This window comes from Trachypithecus francoisi, unplaced genomic scaffold (assembly GCF_009764315.1).
Source record: "Trachypithecus francoisi isolate TF-2019V2 unplaced genomic scaffold, Tfra_2.0 Lachesis_group15, whole genome shotgun sequence".
NCBI lineage: Eukaryota > Metazoa > Chordata > Mammalia > Primates > Cercopithecidae > Trachypithecus > Trachypithecus francoisi.
Genome location: NW_022681460.1, coordinates 55505380 through 55524261, shown reverse-complemented (window position 1 = coordinate 55524261; position 18882 = coordinate 55505380). Strand labels below are relative to the sequence as shown.

General features: G+C 43.4%; 1 protein-coding gene across 1 annotated transcript in view; it reads left to right on the top strand.

Annotated features, from left to right (window-relative positions):
* Positions 1-10156, top strand: part of FNDC1 (fibronectin type III domain containing 1) — a 102860-nt gene extending 92704 nt beyond the window's left edge. Inside the window, exons 20-23 of the mRNA XM_033234900.1 lie at positions 3272-3301; positions 4385-4546; positions 6071-6193; positions 9380-10156. Coding sequence (XP_033090791.1) covers positions 3272-3301; positions 4385-4546; positions 6071-6193; positions 9380-9495 — 431 coding nt within the window. The 3' untranslated portion in view covers positions 9496-10156. The remainder of the gene's footprint in view (positions 1-3271; positions 3302-4384; positions 4547-6070; positions 6194-9379) is intronic.
* Positions 10157-18882: the final 8726 nt, after the last annotated feature.

Below are 18882 nucleotides of genomic sequence, written 5' to 3'. Positions count from 1 at the left end.
TAATAGAAGGCAGAGATATCTTTAATTAATATTGAGAGGTTAATTACAATATCATTCAGTCTTACAAGCAGTATCATTCAGAGCATGCCCTTGCATTTTGGGGTGCTGGTGGGCAAAGCTCTCAGTCCCTGCAAGAAAATGTTCCTGGTCAGGGGTGGTGGCTCATGCCTGTGATCCCAACAATTTGGAAAGCCAAAGTGGGAGGATCTCTTGAGACCAGGAGTTCAAGACCAGCTTGAGCAACACAGGGAGGTCCTGTCTCTACAAAAAAATTTTAAAATTAGCCAGGCATGGTGATGCATGCCTATAGTCCCAGCTACTCAGGAGGCTGAAGAGGGAGGATAGTTTGAGTCCAGGAGGTTGAGCTGTAGTGAGCTGTGGTCACACCATGGCCCTCCAGCCTGGGTGATAGAGTGAGAGTTTGCCTCTGAAAACACAGTTCCTATGGCCTGTGGTCTAAGGTAGCACATGCAGAGCCAGCTACTGTGACAGTTCTTGGCCTGGAGACTTTTCCATGCAGGAAGCCAGGCTGAGTTCAGAGCAACCCAGCTGAGCCAGCCCTGCACCCAGCTTCCATTTGGCTAGATGATCTTCTACATGCAGCCTGATCCCAGAAAATGGGTCATTGGAAGATATTTTTAAGTGTCATGATTTAAAAACCTACTGAGTCAAAATATATGAAAACATAAAATCTTTTCTAAGAATATGCTTTATACCAGAAATGTAGGTAAAGGACCTCAAACATGTTTTCATCTCTTTATTTAAGAAATATGTTTCTGTTAGTAATTAGGAAAGAGCAAGAGAAAACTATCTGTGGTTAATTTGCTAAAATAAGGGATGTGTCTGTGATTATGACTGCATTTCCTAAAAACAAGGTGGACCTTGGCAACTATCAGAATCAACATGAAAAAAATGTTTTAAAAATTTCAAATCCAAAAAGCTATCAGGAAACTCCGATCTGAAATCTTTCTGAGAGTAAAAGTGATACACACGTAACTTCTGGAGCTGCAATCTAAAGTTTTGATAAAACAGCTGTCTTCTACCTTCTTCTCCAAGAAAAACTCCTAATTCATTCTTTATGGCCTCCGAGGGCTGGGTGAGGAAAACGCAAGGCCCCACCCTACCATCTGAATAAGAATCTCTCTAGGAAACGCTTTCAGTGGGCTCCCAGAGGAGCCGCACACACATGAAAATTGGACAGTTACTTGCTCTGGTCATCTGCCTTTATTCCATCGGTTTATTCAAGTTTCTCCTTCATTTTGTGCTACTCTGCTGAAAATGGTTAGGCGAGCAACAGGAACAACAAGAAAACGATAAAGTCAGTGAATTATGGAGTTTGCCAAACATAACAATCTGAAAATTAATACAGAAAGTAAATGTAGTGTGTGATACAGGCTGTGCCATGAGGTCAGGTCTTGTTTTCTGTGCTGGTGTCATTTTGTTTGTTTCCCTCCACCTGCCCTGGGGTATTTGGGATGTTTTTGGCAGACTGTTGAACTTCAGTTCAGAGCAGGGGAGCAAAGCAAGCATTGGACACCTATGGCTATGGTGTGTCCCTCTATTTTGTGGATAGCAGAGGGCATCAGAACAAATGGTCTGTACAAAGTGCAGCCTAGGGAGATTTGGGGGTGATGTAAACCTTTTGCATGCTGATTTTGGCAGGATTCCATGAACCTATGCAGGCGTGAACATTCATAGGATATATACCATAAAAGAGCAATTTACTGTATGATAATTTTTCAAAAAAAAAAAAAAAAAGAATCGTCCAGATTTACCTAGTTCATGGCATTTTATAAAAATAAACTTTTTGGCCGGGTACGGTGGCTCATGCCTGTAATCCCAAAACTTTGGGAGGTTGAGCGGGGTGGATCATGAGGTCAGGAGATCGAGATCATCCTGGTTAGCACAGTGAAACCCCATCTCTACAAAAATACAAAAAATTAGCCAGGCATAGTGACAGGTGCCTATAGTCCCAGCTACTCGGGAGGCTGAGGCAGGAGAATGGCATGAAGCCGGGAGACAGAGCTTGCAGTGAGCCAAGATTGCGCCACTGCACTCCAGCCTGGGCGACAGAGCAACACTCCATCTTAAAAAAAAAAAAATTAGCCAGTCATGATGGCACATGCCTGTAATCCCAGCTACTCAGGAGGCTGAGGCAGGAGAGTCGCTTGAACTCAGGAGGTGGAGGTTGTGGTGAGCCGAGATCATGCCATTGCACTCTACCCTGGGCAATAAGAGCGAAACTCCATCTCAAAAAAAAAAACCAAAAAACAAAAAAAATGAAACTTTTCTGAAGCAGAATTCCTTAAAAAGCTAGTATCGTATTTTTCTTAAATGGTGTTACTTGGGCTAAGGTAGAGATGGGTTTTACATTTGTTGAGGTATAAATGCCATACAGTAACCTGAACATACTTGAAGTGTACATCTTAGTATATTTTGAGTTGTGCTTATACCCATGAAGCCATTGTCACTGTCAAGATAGCATATCCATCTCCCTGACAGTTTCCTCCTGCTACTGTGCAATGCAGCTTTCCCAGGCCCCTTCTCTCTCCAGTTTATAGGCAACCATTCATCTGCTTCCTGTCACTATAGATTAGTTTGCCCTTTCTAGATTTGGGTATCAGTAGACTCATACAGTATGAACTCCTTTGACTGGCTTCTTTCACCTAGCATCATCATTTTGAGATTCATCCAAACCGTTGTGTGTATCAGTTCACTCTCTTTTACTAGTGAGCAGTATTTCCTTGTATGGCTGTGCTACAGTTTGTTTACCTAGTCAGATCACCTGTTGGGAAACACTTGTGTTGTTTCTACTTTTTGACTATTACAAACAGAGTTGCTATAAACATTTATGTGGAAGTGTTTGGATGGACATATGTTTCCATTTCTCTTAGATAAATGACTGAGTGGAATGGATGGATTGTATAGTAGGTGTATGCTCACCTTTTTAAGAAACCACCACACTGTTTTCTAAAGGTAGACAATTTTTTAAAATAAGTACTTAATTATTTTGTAATACATAATATCAAAACCTTATTATTTTCAGGGATCCACAGCTTCTAGGTAAATAGCAACATGCTCTAACTAGAAAACAATATTTCTCCAAAGGAAATGTTTAGAAAATAAAACCAAGGAAAACATTGGCATCTATCAAATCTCATCTTTTTCTTTATTCTGATTTGATTAGCTCTTTCAGTTACACTAACCATTTAAAAAACTTCATGATTGTGAAATATGGCACCAAGTCCATTATTTCTTTTTCGTTCTACAGATAATCCTCTGCTTGTTGTGAGGCCTCCAGGTAAGTCTGTCTTCTTGATAATCTGGACATTCTGGTAATCAGGTTGAATATTGAATATGAGATTGTTGTGGTTACACACAATTAGAAAGTCTGGACCATTTTCACAATTTTCTGTCAACTTCTATGCTTTCCTTTCACTCTTCATCCTGATCTTCTTTACTCTATGGGAAAGAATGATCTGGGAATTTTAAAATAGAGCCATAGCAATCAACATGTATGAAAAAACATCATGGAGTAGCCAGTCCTATGAAACAGATGCTTTATTTTCGTGATTCATTTGAATATTTTAAATCACTGAAAAGGTAGCAAAGTGCAACAAGTAAAACAACAAGTTTTACTTTGTTTTTCAAGGAAATTGAGAAAGCTTTGTTGCTTAAGTGCAAAACAGGTCTTCTGAGTGGCAAGAAGTGGAGTCCATGCAGAGGGACCTGGGGACAGGATGGCATGCTCCAAAAGACCAAATCTGCCATTGCAGCTTATTTTCCTTGCCATTTAAAGACTTCTTAACTCTGAGAATCCCTTATTGAAATGTGAATACTTTGAATACGTTCAGATAAAAATAATGCCCCAAATGTACTTTAGTACAGAAAAAGACAGAGAAAGAGAAGGAGAAGGAGGATGGGAAAATTTTGCTCAAAAAAGCCCTGCAAGGTCGGGCATGATGGCTCACGCCTGTAATCCCAGCACTTTGGGAGGCCAAGGTGGGCGGATCATGAGGTCAGGAGTTCGAGACCAGCCTGACCAATATGATGAAACTAAAAATACAAAAATTAGCAGGGCGTGGTGGCATGCACCTGTAATCCCAGCTACTCAAGGAGGCTGAGGCAGGATGATCCCTTGAACCCGGGAGGCAGAGGTTGCAGTGAGCTGAGATCGTGCCACTGCACTCCAACATGGGGTACAGAGCGAGACTCCATCAAAAACAAACAAACAACAAAAAAACCCAAAAACAAACAAACAAACAAAAAACAAAGCCCTCAAGGAAGGGAAGGCCCAGGAAGGAAGTCCAGTTTCCTGGCACTTTGTGAGAGAAGACACACCGTGGAGTGCTTACCCTTAGCAGGTGTGTTTTGTGTTGTCAAGGCGGTGAGCCTATTTGGATCCCATTCGCTTTCAAACATGATCCCGGCTACACGGACTGCCATGGGCGGCAATATGTGAAGCGGACGTGGTATCGAAAGTTCGTGGGAGTTGTTCTTTGTAATTCACTGAGGTATAAAATCTTCCTCAGTGACAACCTGAAAGGTAAGTCTTTGTGCATGGTTGCCTATGGAAGGTATGTAACATTTTGATTTTATCAAGTTCTAACTTGGCATCACAGGTGCATTGGAATGTTTATGAGGGCTGGAACTATGATTATGGCTCACTCTGCCTCTAATGCAAACCAATATTACAGATTCTACTTTGAGGATACTAGTTTTTACACTGGCAACCCCAAAATATTTTAAAAGATTTAACATGTTGGCTAGGCACAGTGGCTCACACCTGTAATCCCAGCACTTTGGGAGGCTGAGGTGGGCGGATTACTAGAGATCAGGAATTCAAGACCAGCTTGGCCAACATGGTGAAACCCATCTCTACTAAAAGGAAATAAAAAATGAACAAATGAAAAATTCACTATGTCTTAGGAATGACATAGTGACTGGTTATGACATTCCAAAATTATGTTAGAAATCTAGGGGTTTTTTTCTTGCCACTAATACAATAACAACGAGTACGAGCCCGAGCTGGAATAATTGAGGAAAAGTTTCCTCTCCAGCCCCTGCCACAGCCACAACTTTACAGAGAAAAAATGTAAATGGTGGAACACATATCGGCAATAATATCTCTTCTGTGTCCTAATAAAAATCACATTGTTTTTATCATGGTAGGAGATTACAACAAAGAATAACTCAAGTGCCTTGAGCTACTAACACTTCCAAATGCGATTTCTATTCACCTGGCTTTTCACTCACCCACCTACACAGCAAACTTGTTTTTTACTTTAAAACTTGCACAACTTAAAATTTTTCAGTGTATACGTTGTTAAAACTTTACCTCAGCTGGTCTGCATTTTGTCATTGGTCAAAAATATATTTTGAGTGTTTTTTTTCTTGTCAGCAGTTGTCATTTATAAACTGTCAAAACAAAGTCCCCCCTTTGATCCCAACCCTAGTAATTTCTGTGTATATGCTTCTCCCAACAAACACAGTCTGTCTCTCTCTCTCTGCTCTTTTCTTTCTCTTCCATCACTGTCCTTTTCCTCCCCTGCTTCAGAATTCCTAGGAGAGGCTGCATAACCATGTGTCATATCCCAGGGTTGGGAGAAACAAGTTTGTCCTACTGTGCAGCTAAGGCTCAGGACCATGGACAGCGTCTCATACCACAGGCCCGCCCCCTCCTAGTTACGCATGAAAATAGATTCTTCTATTTGTATAGACCTTCCTGCCTTTCATAATAATTTCATGATGTATTCTCCAACTACCATAGTTTTCATCATTCCTTGTTTTTAGAACTAAGGAATAGAAAGGTCTACTCAAAACTGCCTATAGTGTTAATGCTGTAGTTCCCACTTACTGGACATTCATTAAGGATTTAGCATACTTTGATCTTGCTGAATTCTTACAACCTTTATGAGATTGGTGCCGTTATCACCATTTACAGGCATGAAAAGTATAGCACACACAGTTTAATATGCTCATTCAAACGGTCTCCAAAGCTTGTGCAAACTCTTAAACCAGTTGTGACATTCTGTACCTAGTCTTTGACTCAATCATTTCCTTCATGCAGATACATTCTACAGCATTGGAGACAGCTGGGGAAGAGGTGAAGACCATTGCCAATTTGTGGATTCACACCTTGATGGAAGAACAGGGCCTCAGTCCTATGTAGAAGCCCTCCCTACCATTCAAGGTAATACAAACAAGTGCCTGATATATTACCCTGGGAGGTGGGAGAGAAGGATTAATAGAGAGGGGAAATCCACAGTAGGTCTGCCTTTGGCTTGTCTTTTGAAGATGGATGTTGGGAGCACTTAAGGTCATAAAAATAAAAATAAAGAATCAACAAAATACTTGCATTATGTATGGGTGAGGGGTGAGCCTCAAGGAGGGGGTAATGGCATGAACAAAGGTACAGAGAAGGCAAAGATAAACACACACGCAGACCCACCGTGATATGTTTCAGGAGGTAATGTATAAGCTATTTGACTGTGGCGTTATAAGGTGAAGACAAATACACTAATCTCAAAAGTTAACAATTTAATGTTATTAAGTCTCTTGGACTCCAAATGAATAAACAGAACAACTGAATACAGTCTAGACTTTTCATTATGCACTCAGCTCTGAGTGATCAGGCATTTTCAAGACATGAGATGTTCTGATTTGCTAAATTTTTAGATTGGAAAAAATACTGTAGGTAGCTACATGAATTACCCATTTTCAAAAAATTAAAATACAGTAAAATACAGAAAACAGTAAAATAAGCATATTAGTCAAGGTTCTTTCATCCAAAGAAACAATCAATAGGATCTCTCTATCTATCTATCTATCTATCCATCCATCCATCTATCCATCTCTCTCTGTATCATCTATCTATATCTACCTATCTATCCATCTACATATGTATGTATGTATCCATCTATCTCTCCATCTACCCATCTATCCATCCATCCATCTATCCATCTATGCATCCATCTATTATCTATCTATCTATCTATCTATCTATCTATCTATCTATCATCTATCCATCCATCCATTTATCTATTATTAATCTATCTACCCATCTACTTATGTATATATGTATCTATCCATCCATCTATTCATCTATCTATCCATACTGTCTATCCTTATATTTATAACTGCCTGTCTATCCATCTGTCATCCATCCGTTCATCTGTTTGTCTATCTCCCTATCCAGCATCTATCTATCCATCTATCTGTCTATCCATCTCTCCATGTGTCTATCCATCCATCCATCTACATCTCTCTCTCTCTCTCTCTCTCTGTCTGTCTGTCTCTCTGTCTTGTCAGCTATTTGTCTATCTATCTATCTATCTATCTAGGTATCCACCCATTTGTCTATCCATCCATCTGTCTATCTATCTATCTATCCATCCGTTATCTATCAATTCACATCTATCTATCTATCTATCTATCTATCTATCTATCTATCTATCTATCCATCCATCCGTCTATTCTATCTGTCTATCTATCTATCTATCTATCTATCTATCTATCCACCCATTTGTCTATCCATCCATCTGTCCATCTGTCTGTCTGTCTGTCTATCTATCCATTATCTATCAATTCACATCTGTCTATCCATCCGTCTATTCTCTCTCTCTCTCTATCCATCTATCCATCCATCTATTCTATCTATCTATCTATCTATCTATCTATCTATCTATCTATCTATCTATAGATTTATTTTAAAGAACCATCTCACACAATTGTGGAAACTGGCAAGTGCAAAATCTGCAGGGTAGGTTGTCAGGTTGGAGATCCAGGGAAGAGCTGATGTTGCGGTTCAAATCCAAAGACCGCTTGCAGGCAGAATTACCTCTGGTTAGGGGAACCTCCAGTCTTTTTCTATTCAGGCCTTTGACTGATTGGACAAAGCCCACCCACATTATTGAGGGTCACCTGCTTTACTCAGTCTGGTGATTTAAATGTTAATCTTGGCCAGGCACTGTGGCTCACACCTGTAATCCCAACACCTTGGGAGGCTGAGGTGGGAGGATTGGTTGAGGCCAGGAGTTTGAAACCAGCCTAGGCAACATAGTGAGACCCCATCTCTACAAAAAATAAGAAAATTATCCAGATGTGGTGGTGCACGCCTGTAGTCCCAGCTACCCAGGAAGCTGAGATGGAAGGACTGCTTGAGCTGGAGAGGTCTAGGCTGCAGTGACCTAGAGGTGACCTAGTGATCTAGAGGTCTAGGCTGCCTTTGGGTCAAAGAGTCATTTGGTCTGTCCTACAAGCCTGTCTTGGTTTTGTGGCCAGACTGCAAGAGGACAACAGCCTGGGCAACAGAGCAAGACCCTGTCTCCAAAATAAAGAAAAAGAAATGAAATAATAAATGTTAATCTCATCTAAGAAATAGCTTACAAAAACATTTAATGTTGGATCAGATATGTAGCCTAGTCCAGTCGACACATAAAATTAACTATTAGAACAAATCTACAGAATATATCACCTTTCTTCATTTTTTTTCTGGATCTTACAGTCCCCCAGAGTTACTAGTGCCTGCATTATCCATATTTCATGGTGTCCCTGTGACTGTGGTCATGGGACTGGCCCTGAACAGAGCTGCTGGGTACTCAGCACACTCAGTGGTGGAAGGGCAGGCAGTTATTTATTTGGCGAAAGTAAACAGGGCCAAGAGTGTGAGAGCAGTTACTGAGTTTCCAGAAACGTTTTGAGAAGGTTGGAGCATCCTCCTACTTCAAGGGAGAAATGGTCAGAAATGCTACAGGATTTCTTTGAGAGATTTCCTTGAAAGGTCTAAAAATCTACCCCAGAGTCCAGGAATTAAGCCTTGGAGGAAAGAGGTAAGTTGGGGGCCCTGAGCTCTGTGAGGACGGGGCAGGCATCTGGCTCAATGTTGTCCATCCAGGTCAGGGCCTGCCCGGTAGTGAGTGCTGACTAGCAACTGGCTAAAATTATCCTCTTCTGTGGGGAGACAGAGATCACACCATCCTAGCTGTGTCACACCCGTGTGGGACAGGACGATCTCTACAGATCTGCTTGGGCTAAAGAAATACTTTACACTTAGTCACTGGGCTCCTATGGAGGAGGCCTGAGCTGGTCCCCAGCTCCATCATGGCCCTCAAGTTACAGCTGGGCCTTGCCAAAAGGCATAAGAGACAGGTGGGGAAGACCCCACCCCAGGCTGGGGTTGGGGCTGGGCCTGAGGTCCTGGCCCTTCCCCAGGGCTATGACAACTCCACACAAAAATCGTTCAGTTTATTTGGAAGTAGCATTTTGTCACAAGAAAAACTTACCAGAGGCCTTCTGTCTGAAGGAGGCTGTAAGGATGAGTTTTACCTGTTGGTTTAGGGGCCTCTGATTCTTTTCCCCTCTCCTGTTGCCCTTCCAGGCTACTATCGCCAGTATCGTCAGGAGCCCGTCAGCTTTGGGAACATCGGCTTTGGAACCCCCTACTACTATGTGGGCTGGTACGAGTGTGGGGTCTCCATCCCTGGAAAGTGGTAATCACAGGACCATCATGCTGCAAGCTTGCCCTGCCCAGTCCCACCAACTAAGTCGCACTAGGGGCTGTGAGCAGACAGCCAGCGTGCTCAGCCCTGCTGCCCCAGGTGCCAGGAAGGCCACAGATGGACACTGGCCGTTCTGGTCATCTCAGTCTGGAACTCAGTCCCACTTCTTGGCCTGGACAATGAACAGGATTCAGTTTTGCTGTTAACTTTGCTTCTCCACTTTTTTTTTTTTTGTAATAGCACATCACAGGGACATCAGAAACCAGCAGCTGATTCAGTATGATTTCCAGACTTTTTAGGCATGAAATTCGGACACTTCAGTATCTCCAGGAACAGCATATGCATGCTGTTCTCGCTTCATGGAATGCTACATGCTTTCAGTTTTTCTCATTTTGGATTTCTCCAAAACTAGCTGAATTTAAGCTTCAGGTCCCTTTGTATGCGGTAGAACCGAATTACTAAAAACACTGCCAAAGAAAATAAATATATCCTACTTGAGATTTACTCTATGGACTCACCAACTGCTAGACTAAATGTATCAAATCTTATTTGTAAATTCTCAATTTTGATATATATATGTATATATGCATATACATATCCACACTTGTCTGCAAGAATATTGATTAAAATTGCTAAATTTGTACTTGTTCACCAGATAAATGAGTGTGGGACTTTTTGGGCAAAAGTGTTGTATATTAATATCTTTTAGAAGCATCCAGGGATACGTACTATACATACTCTAGAAACAGTGGAAGGTGTGCATTCTTTTTGTAGGTGCTGCGGGGCTCTGAAATGATGAGGAGGATGAGATACCATCAGTATCAGTACTAGAACTGGCCACACCATTGACCACTGCACACCAAGTGCTTTCCACCTAAAGTGACGATCTTTCCACAGCCATGGGGAAAATATATTTGTTGCCACCATGGAGGCATATCCAGTGTGTTCTAGATGGGTAAAGATTTTAGGTCCTAAATGATTTAAAGGTCTTGTTTTTAAGAATTCCCTTTATCTTTCCTTCTTAGCTCAACATCTGCTCATTGAAATAGAAGCATCTTGCCTCTCCTGACTGTAGCACAATAGGGTTTATTTAAAGACATTTCATTCTGATGATGATGATGATTATTATTATTATTTTGAGACAGAGTTTCACTCTTGTTGCCCAGGCTGGAGTGCAATGGCGCGATCTTGGCTCACCGCAACCTCTGCCTCCTGGGTTCAAGTGATTCTCCTGCCTCAACCTCCGGAATACAGGCATGCGCCACCACACTCGGCTAATTTTATATTTTTAGTAGAGATGGGGTTTCTCCAGGTTGGTCAGGCCGGTCTCGAACTCCCGACCTCAGGTGATCTGCCCACTTCAGCCTTCCAAAGTGCTGGGATTACAGGCGTGAGCCACCATGCCTAGCCCTCATTCTGATTATTTTTAAAACATGCTGTCTTTTCTATGAGCATGACTGGTCCCTGTCCCTAAGACGGCACAGTGCCATGGAGAGCTTATCTTCTTTCACAAAGCTGTCAGCGGAAGAGCAGCAATGGTGGAAATGGGCTGGAGGAAATTGCTTTTCTGGGGTCTTTGGGCTTACACCCCTATGCAACCCATTCAACTGCAGAATACAGTTCCTGCTCCTGGAGTTGATTATTATCAGTGCCAGCACTGAATTTAGGTGAAACCTGATGTGTCTGGTAGGTTTGAAGGTAAAATGTACAAAGAAGGAAGTAACTTTGCAGGCTCTTTGTGACAGATCCATGATGTCTGATATTTTCCTCGTATTCTACAAGCTCCTTTCTACAGTCAACAACAGTAAAGAAAATACAAGCATTCTGACCTCCTGGAAAAGTACCTCCCTAAGAATTCCTTAGGGAGACAGATCATGTGTTACCCATGTTTTAGTTTGGAAAATAGGGTAGGAATCTTTAAGCAGCTTTGGGGTCTCTTATACATAAAAAGGGACTTCAAGAAGGAGATGCCCTATTTTTCACACTAATCCACATTCAAATATGCTTGCAATGCCAAGCCAAAGATAAGATCTTTAAATATAACTGAATTTCCTAATAGGCACATAGCTTGCTTCCTTTATCTCATCTCCCTCCAAATTTCTGTGTCAGCATCTGTATTAGTCAGTCTTCACACTGCTGATAAAGATATACCTGAGACTGGGTAATTTACAAAAGAAAGAGGTTTATTGGACTTACAGTTCCATGTGGCTGGGGAAGCCTCACAATCATGGTAGAAGGTGAAAGGCACATCTCACATGACTGCAGATAAGAAGAGAGGTTGTGGGGGAAAACTCCCATTTTTAAAACCGTCAGATCTCGTGAGACTCATTCACTATCATGAGAACAGCACAGGAGAGACTTGCCCCATGATTCAGTAATCTCCCACAGGGCCCCTCCCACAACATGTGGGAATTATGGGAGCTACAAGATGAGATTTGGGTGGGGACACAGAGCCAAACCATGTCAGCATCCACCAGCAGATTGCTCATTTCCTGCAAATGTTTTCTTGGGTCTAAATAACTTGGAATGCATGAGAAAAGAGCCATTTGGTCTAACAAGCCTGTATTGGTTATGGGGCCCCACTGGAAGAGGTGGGCATTAGGGCTCAACATAGAGACACAAGTGACTGCTCCTCTGTGATTTGCCACCCCTCAGAGAAGTTTATGCTCACTTCACAGAAATACAGAGAATTCACTGGCATGCAATCGTGCAATGATTTTTGAGGTCGGCCTGAAATCTTTAGGCTGTATTTGATTACAGAAATTTGAACTTTTATTATATATAAATGTTTGCAATTTTAGATGAAAATTACCATAATTCCCAGATGACAAGAGCTGCCAACCAAAACAAAAACAAAAACAATGCATCCAAGCATAGGTGGTAAGATTGATTATCAATATTCTGCCCAAATTAACCAAATCTCCAGAACTGTGTAAATTTTGGAAGCCACATTTTAGGAAGGCTATTTGCAGGGAGATGCCAAGAAGGAGACATTCAAGTAAGAAGTTTGAAAGCCATTTCATATCAAGTTAGGATGAACTTGATGGGCATGTTTACCTGAAGAGGGAAAAGCACATCTATTTAAAAAGCCTGTGAGGAAGAGGACAGTTTGCCAACTCTTGAGGTCAGAAGTAGATACAAGTGGGAATCAGGAAAACAAAACTTGGCCCAATATGACAAAGAATTTTAAAAGGATCCAACTGTCAAGTAAGCCTCATTGGGAAACGATGAGATGTCTGTCCCTGAAAAACTAAATATAACTGGAAATGTCTAAACTTGCAACTTGAGGCCCCTGGCTTGTTTCTATGGCCTGGGAGCTCAGGATTTTCTTTCTTTCTTTTTTTTTTTTTTAACCTATTTAAAGGGTTGTAAGCAAAGCAGCTAAATAGTGTTCAACAGGGCCACATGAGGTTCACAAGGTCTAAAATATTTACTGTTTGGTCCTTTAGAAAACAGTTTTTGTACCTGGCCGGGCACGGTGGCTCACGCCTGTAATCCCAGAACTTTGGGAGGCCGAGGTGGGTGGATCGCGAGGTCAGGAGATCGAGACCATCCTGGCCAACATGGTGAAATCCCATCTCTACTAAAAATACAAAAAAATTCGCTGGGCATGGTGACACATGCCTGTAATCCCAGCTACTTGAGTGACTGAGGCAGGAGAATCGCTTGAACCCGGGAGGCAGAGGTTGCAGTGAGCCAAGATCGTGCCAATGCACCCCAGCCTAGGAGACAGAGTGAGACTCCATTTCAAAAAAAAAAAAAGAAAAAGTTTTTGTACCCACAGATTAGCGTTTTCTTGAGGTTTGAAAAAAGTTTAAGTTACGTCCTAATTTAAAAATGAGCACAAACTACCTAACAGATGTCTGTTCCCTCTTCTTTTACTTAAATTATCTTTATTTCACCATCACCTCCCAGTGCCAAACACTGAACTCTGTGTTTTGTGGTTGGATCCTGGGTTGCCAACTTCCTGTTTGGTCAGTCCCTGGCCTGTGGGGAGGTCTCAGGAAGTGGCATGCTCTTCACACGGGATCGTGCATCTCCAGTATAACCATTTTGTTAATAATAGTTGATAATTTCCAGCTTTTACCAGATGAGCTTTGACTTATTTTTCCTCCTTTGACCTATTCAAGCCACATATCTTGGTCGGTTCGAGAGGGTAGGGGATTTGAGAATGTGAGGGGTGGGGTTAGAATGGGTTTGCCTCTCTGGGCATGGAAAGAGTTCCTAGTCAATTGGGCACAATGACAAAATGATTCCACGGATAGAATCATCCCATGTTGCTGGAACACCTCATGTGTTGTGAATGCCTTAAACTTCTGCCATCCCTTCTCTGATTCCCCAGCTCCCTGTAGTTTCCACAGGGTTTGTCTCTCTATTTCCGCGTCCTCCAACTCTACTCTGTCTCCCTCTCCTCCACCCCTTACTTGTCTTCTAAATTCCAGGAGATGACCTCATTTTGCAAAGCAAATTGGAGCCACCAAATTGTAGCTGTCCTCGGCGGGACCTGCATCTGTGCTCATCCCTGCACCTTCTTGCAGAAAGCTGTCCCCTCAGGCCAAAATGAGTGCCTGGCCCCCATGGGAGACTCAGACACTTTGACCCCCTGTGACTTCAGCGTCTCCCTCTTTAAAGATTCTCTCCAACATTCAGTCGTGCTCGAGTCTCCCCATCACTCCTGCGCCTTCAGCTCCCATCACGCTGTCCTCCACTTCGAGCTGAGTTTCTGGAATCATCACCTTTGTTTTAGCTCTGAATCTCCTCCACGTTCCATTCACTTATCACTCCACTGAACCATGGTTTCCAGGGCCACCTCCTCACACCCTCACTCTCCCAGGTCCCCAGTCACACACGGAGGCTGAATCCAGTGGCTGCTAGGCAGTCTGTTCTGTCTCGGTCTTTCAGCAGCACTTGGCAGCGTTCACCAGCTTGTCCTCTTGAACTTTCTCTTGCCTGGATTTCTCCCCTCCCCACTCCAGAATAGCAGCCGGGCCTTCTAACTCCTTGTTTAAGAAGATGTGGTGCTTTGGGGTGAAAACAGATGGTACCTGAATGCCACTTTCTCCTTGGACTTTTCTTTCAAAAGCCTAAACATGCTGAGGAGAATGTGTAAGGGCAGAAGTGGCGGTAAGTGAGTGCTTTTGGGGTTGTGGTGGGGTTGAGGCAAGACTTGCGAAGAGCAGCGGACAAGGAGGCGTTTCCCCGAAGACTGCGCAGTGGATGCCAGGCTGGGCTTCCGGGGAGGCCACCCTGCAGACCCCTCCTTCCCACCTTTCCAGGATGGGGCACAATGAAGATGGCTGTGGTGAGCCCATGAGGCTCCTGGCTTGCTCCACTGCCATTCTTACTCCCCACCCCATTGTTGTGGGAGCAGGAGGGTGGGGTGCCTGCCTTCCTTCAGGGGACCATGGAGCCTCCGGCAGTGAACACAGAAGTGGTGACACGTTACCCCTCTAATTCACTGAGCAAGTGTCAACTGACTCAAAAATATATGCCAGACACATTTTGAGATACTGTGGCACAGAAATACACAGGGCCTCTGCCTTCATGGAGACTGTGTCCGGGTGGAAGCAGACAGAAAACACACAGCCAGTGTGCCAGGGGTCAGGTGGTGAAAGTGAATGAACATGAGTAGAACGGATGATGGTACCATAGGCAAGCAGGCCCTGAAGACAACAAAGAGGACCCTCAAATGCTCGGTTCCTGCAGAGGCCTCAGACACCTTGTAGCTGGGAGAAGGGAGGCGAGCATGGCAGGAGCACCAAAAATGACTGGGACTTAAAAACCTAAGGTACAATTTTCTTTTTTTCCCTTCTTCTTTTCTTTTTTTTTTTTTTTTTTTTTTTTTTGAGACAGAGTCTCTCTCTGTCGCCCAGGCTGGAGTGCAGTGGTGCGATCTCAGCTCACTGCAAGCTGCGCCTCCCGGGGTTCACGCCATTCTCCTGCCTCAGCCTCCAGAGTAACTGGGACTACAGGTGCGTGCCACCATGCCCAGCTATTTTTTTTTTTTTTGTATTTTTAGTAGAGACAGGGTTTCACCGTGTTAGCCAGGATGGTCTCAATCTCCTGACCTCATGATCCGCCTGCCTCCCAAAGTTCTGGGATTACAGGCGTGAGCCACCATGCCCTGCCTCAGGTGCAATTTTCAAAGCAATGATAAAGGGATGCTCACTTCCTCACCTCTGCACTCAGCAGGACTAGCCCGCTTTCCATTATGTTGCTATGCCTTGGATACCTAACAGAGGGGATCCTACCCACAGGGTGAATCCAATCCAAATCCACTCACCCCACCAGTCAGCCACCTTCAAGCTCCAGGCATGGAGGGGACAAGGAGGGACAAGATCCTCCCACCACAGGTGGCCCAATCAGGCTTCATCTCCCTCCCAAACAGTGTCTTGGATCTTACCACGTATTTGTGTGACTCAAATGTGTGATTTTTCCCGGGATAAAGTGTACCTACCTACCTCCAGTGACGGAAAATTGCTGGCAACTTTTAGAAAACATAAAAATTAATAGAAAAACTTTTATTTTTGTCTTTTATTTTTTTTAGATCATTTTTGAAACTTTGCCAGACCAGTTTTTACTGCCCACTAAATTGTAAAGATCATGAAGACTGAGGTCAGGTTGTTACTTCATTCACTGCCCTGTCCCTAGCATCTAATCCAGCCTGGCCCAGAGCAGGTGCTCCATTCGTGATTCTTAGTTGGAAGGATGGATCCGTGACCAGCTGCATGGAGGCCCTGCTGCTCGCCTCCCTGACTGCATTTCTTCTATGTGTGCTCCTTTGTTCAGCCTGCTGGCCCTGCTTACGTCTGTTCAGAGAACCGAATGAAGGCGGCCAGGGTCGTTTGCTCCAGGAAGTCCCGTTGACATGCAAAAATGCCTCCAGTGTCTGACAGCAGACTTCTGTTAGTTTGTTTCCAGTTTTGCAATCATGTTTTTCATTTTTTATAATTTTTCCATTTAGAAATTTGAGACCCAGTAGCCAAGCTACCTTATATGCCATTGTAAAGTAGAACCTGGAATATAAAAGTCTGGTAACTCAAGGCTATTGTGTTTCTTTCTGTTGGAAAGAAGACTTGCAGTTGGGGCAAAAAATGGGACAGTTGAAGAAAAAGCCGTGCAAATGGTTCTGAGCCATCGTGGCCCCCAGAAGTCTCCTTCTTCCCCTAGTCCTCCAGAATCCAGGTTGACACCAGCACTTGGGGGATCCGGGAGCTGTGCTCAGGCTAAGGAAGGGGTGGCCAAAAAGGGATCAAGGTGGCTGTCTATAGTGACTGCTTGCTTTCTCCCTCTGCTTCTAGCTTGTTTTTCATGTCTTTGCCATCCCTTTGCACTGGCCAGGCCAGGACTCCTCAAAGTGCCTGAAAGTTACACCTTATTCTATTATCCTTTCTGAGAAAAGCAGCTTTGGGAAGGAGCAAAGGTAGGCTGCCCTGCCACAGCTCATCGGACAAGAATGATGCTGCAAGAAGGTGACCATGGGGACACTCCAGATGGGACCCTAGGGTGTCCCAGTAGGAGGAGATGGGGGAGAGATTCTCTCTATATATATCTAATCTTTATATCTATCTATCTGTCTAATCTATCATCTATCTATCTTGTCTGTCATCTATCTATCTATCAATCAATCATCTATCTACTCTATCATCTATCTGTCTGACTTGTCTTTATCTATTTTATCTATCTAATCTATCATCTATATTATCTATCATCTATCTATATTATCTTTATCTATCTAATCTATCACCTATTTTATCTATCTACCTGTCATCTACCTATCTACTCTATCTATCTATCTATCTATCTATCTATCTCCATCCATCCATCTAGTAATGCCCACCAAGATTTCAACAGGAGAGGGTTGGAGAGCGAGAGAGACACCGGAAGAGTCAAGCTGGTCTGGGAGTGCCCATCCTTCTGTTTGCTCCTGGAATGTTCGCTCTCACTTGGAAACCTTGGTTTCTGCTCCACGACTCTTCTCTATCCTTGCTTTCCACAACCTTAGTCCCACTTCCACAAAAACAGTAAAACCACTGAAACAGATGTCGATCTTGTATGCATAAATTAAGCAAACGTTTATCATTTACCAACTACATAAGGCACTGTGATGGGAGATGAGCAGCCCAACAGTAAACAGATGTCCCATTCACATTGGGGAAATTCAAGATTTAATAAAGGAGAGCCAACCGAAATAAAGGCTATTGAGGCAGAAACCATTTGATCAAGGTTTATTGGAAACCAAATGTGACAATCGACCTAGGAAGACACATCAACAAAGGGGTATGTCCCCAGATCTGTTACAAGTTGGAATGTTTTTACAAGAAAGTTTAGGAGAGGGGAGAGGGACTCCACTTACCGGGGTTGTCCATTGGAGGGTAGGATGCATAGGTTACAATCATTGGCTGCAGATGACAACATATAGGCTAAAATGCTTCACGAGCAAGAAAGTCAGGAAAACTTTATCATTCAGGAACAAATATGTGTCCTTTTCAACGTTAGTTGGCTGCATATTCATCAGTATGTCTCATGATAGAATTTGAGGGACTCATGATAAGACTCTACGCAAGGACAGGATGTAAGCGGTGATTCGTAAGACCTTCCCTAGGCGGCTCATTTGGAAGTCTGCCAAATGTGACCTGCAGGTTAGCAGAAGCTATGTGTGCAGGTGTGGACAGGTACCATAATAATACCACGGAGCCCAAAGGGCCAGAGGAAGTAGTGGTTGGCAGAATCTTGGAAAGTCTTACAGAGAAGTCCAGTTTTAGAGAAATGATGATCTCGCTCAAGGGACGGCACCAGCCTGAGGCAGCCCTGCAGGGAGGGAGCCCGGGCTTCCTCAGCCCCACACCCCTCCCGGCCTGCCCTTCTCCCCTCCCCCGCCTATTTCCTGCCAATGTCCCTATTGGTCAAATCCATCTGGAAGCCAGGTGGCAAGGAAGCTGATGGACGAGGCTGATGTAGATCAACCCCTGCAGGAGAGCAGAGTGGAGAAAGGAAGACAGCAGACTGGGAAGAACAAAATAAAAGCATCTGCCACATGTGGGAATTGATAATGCATTTCCTACAATTGTTAGTTACATCTAGCACATTATGATATTGTGAGCAAACACAAGAACAATTTTTAGAGAGCTCATTTAAAAAGAAAAGCGCTTCAGAGTCCCTTCTCTTCCTAGAGATGGTAGAAAGCAAGGCTATTTTGCCTTGTCAATCATATATAATTAGGGAAACTGAGACCCAGAAAGCTGAAGTAACCAGGGGAAGTCACAGAGCTAGTTATAGGCCTGGGAAGAGAACTTCAGGCCCCCGGTGTTTCCACCACAGAGATGGCAGATACGGTCCTGGGGCTCCACTCCTCTTTCCCTGAGCCAGGACACACATCACT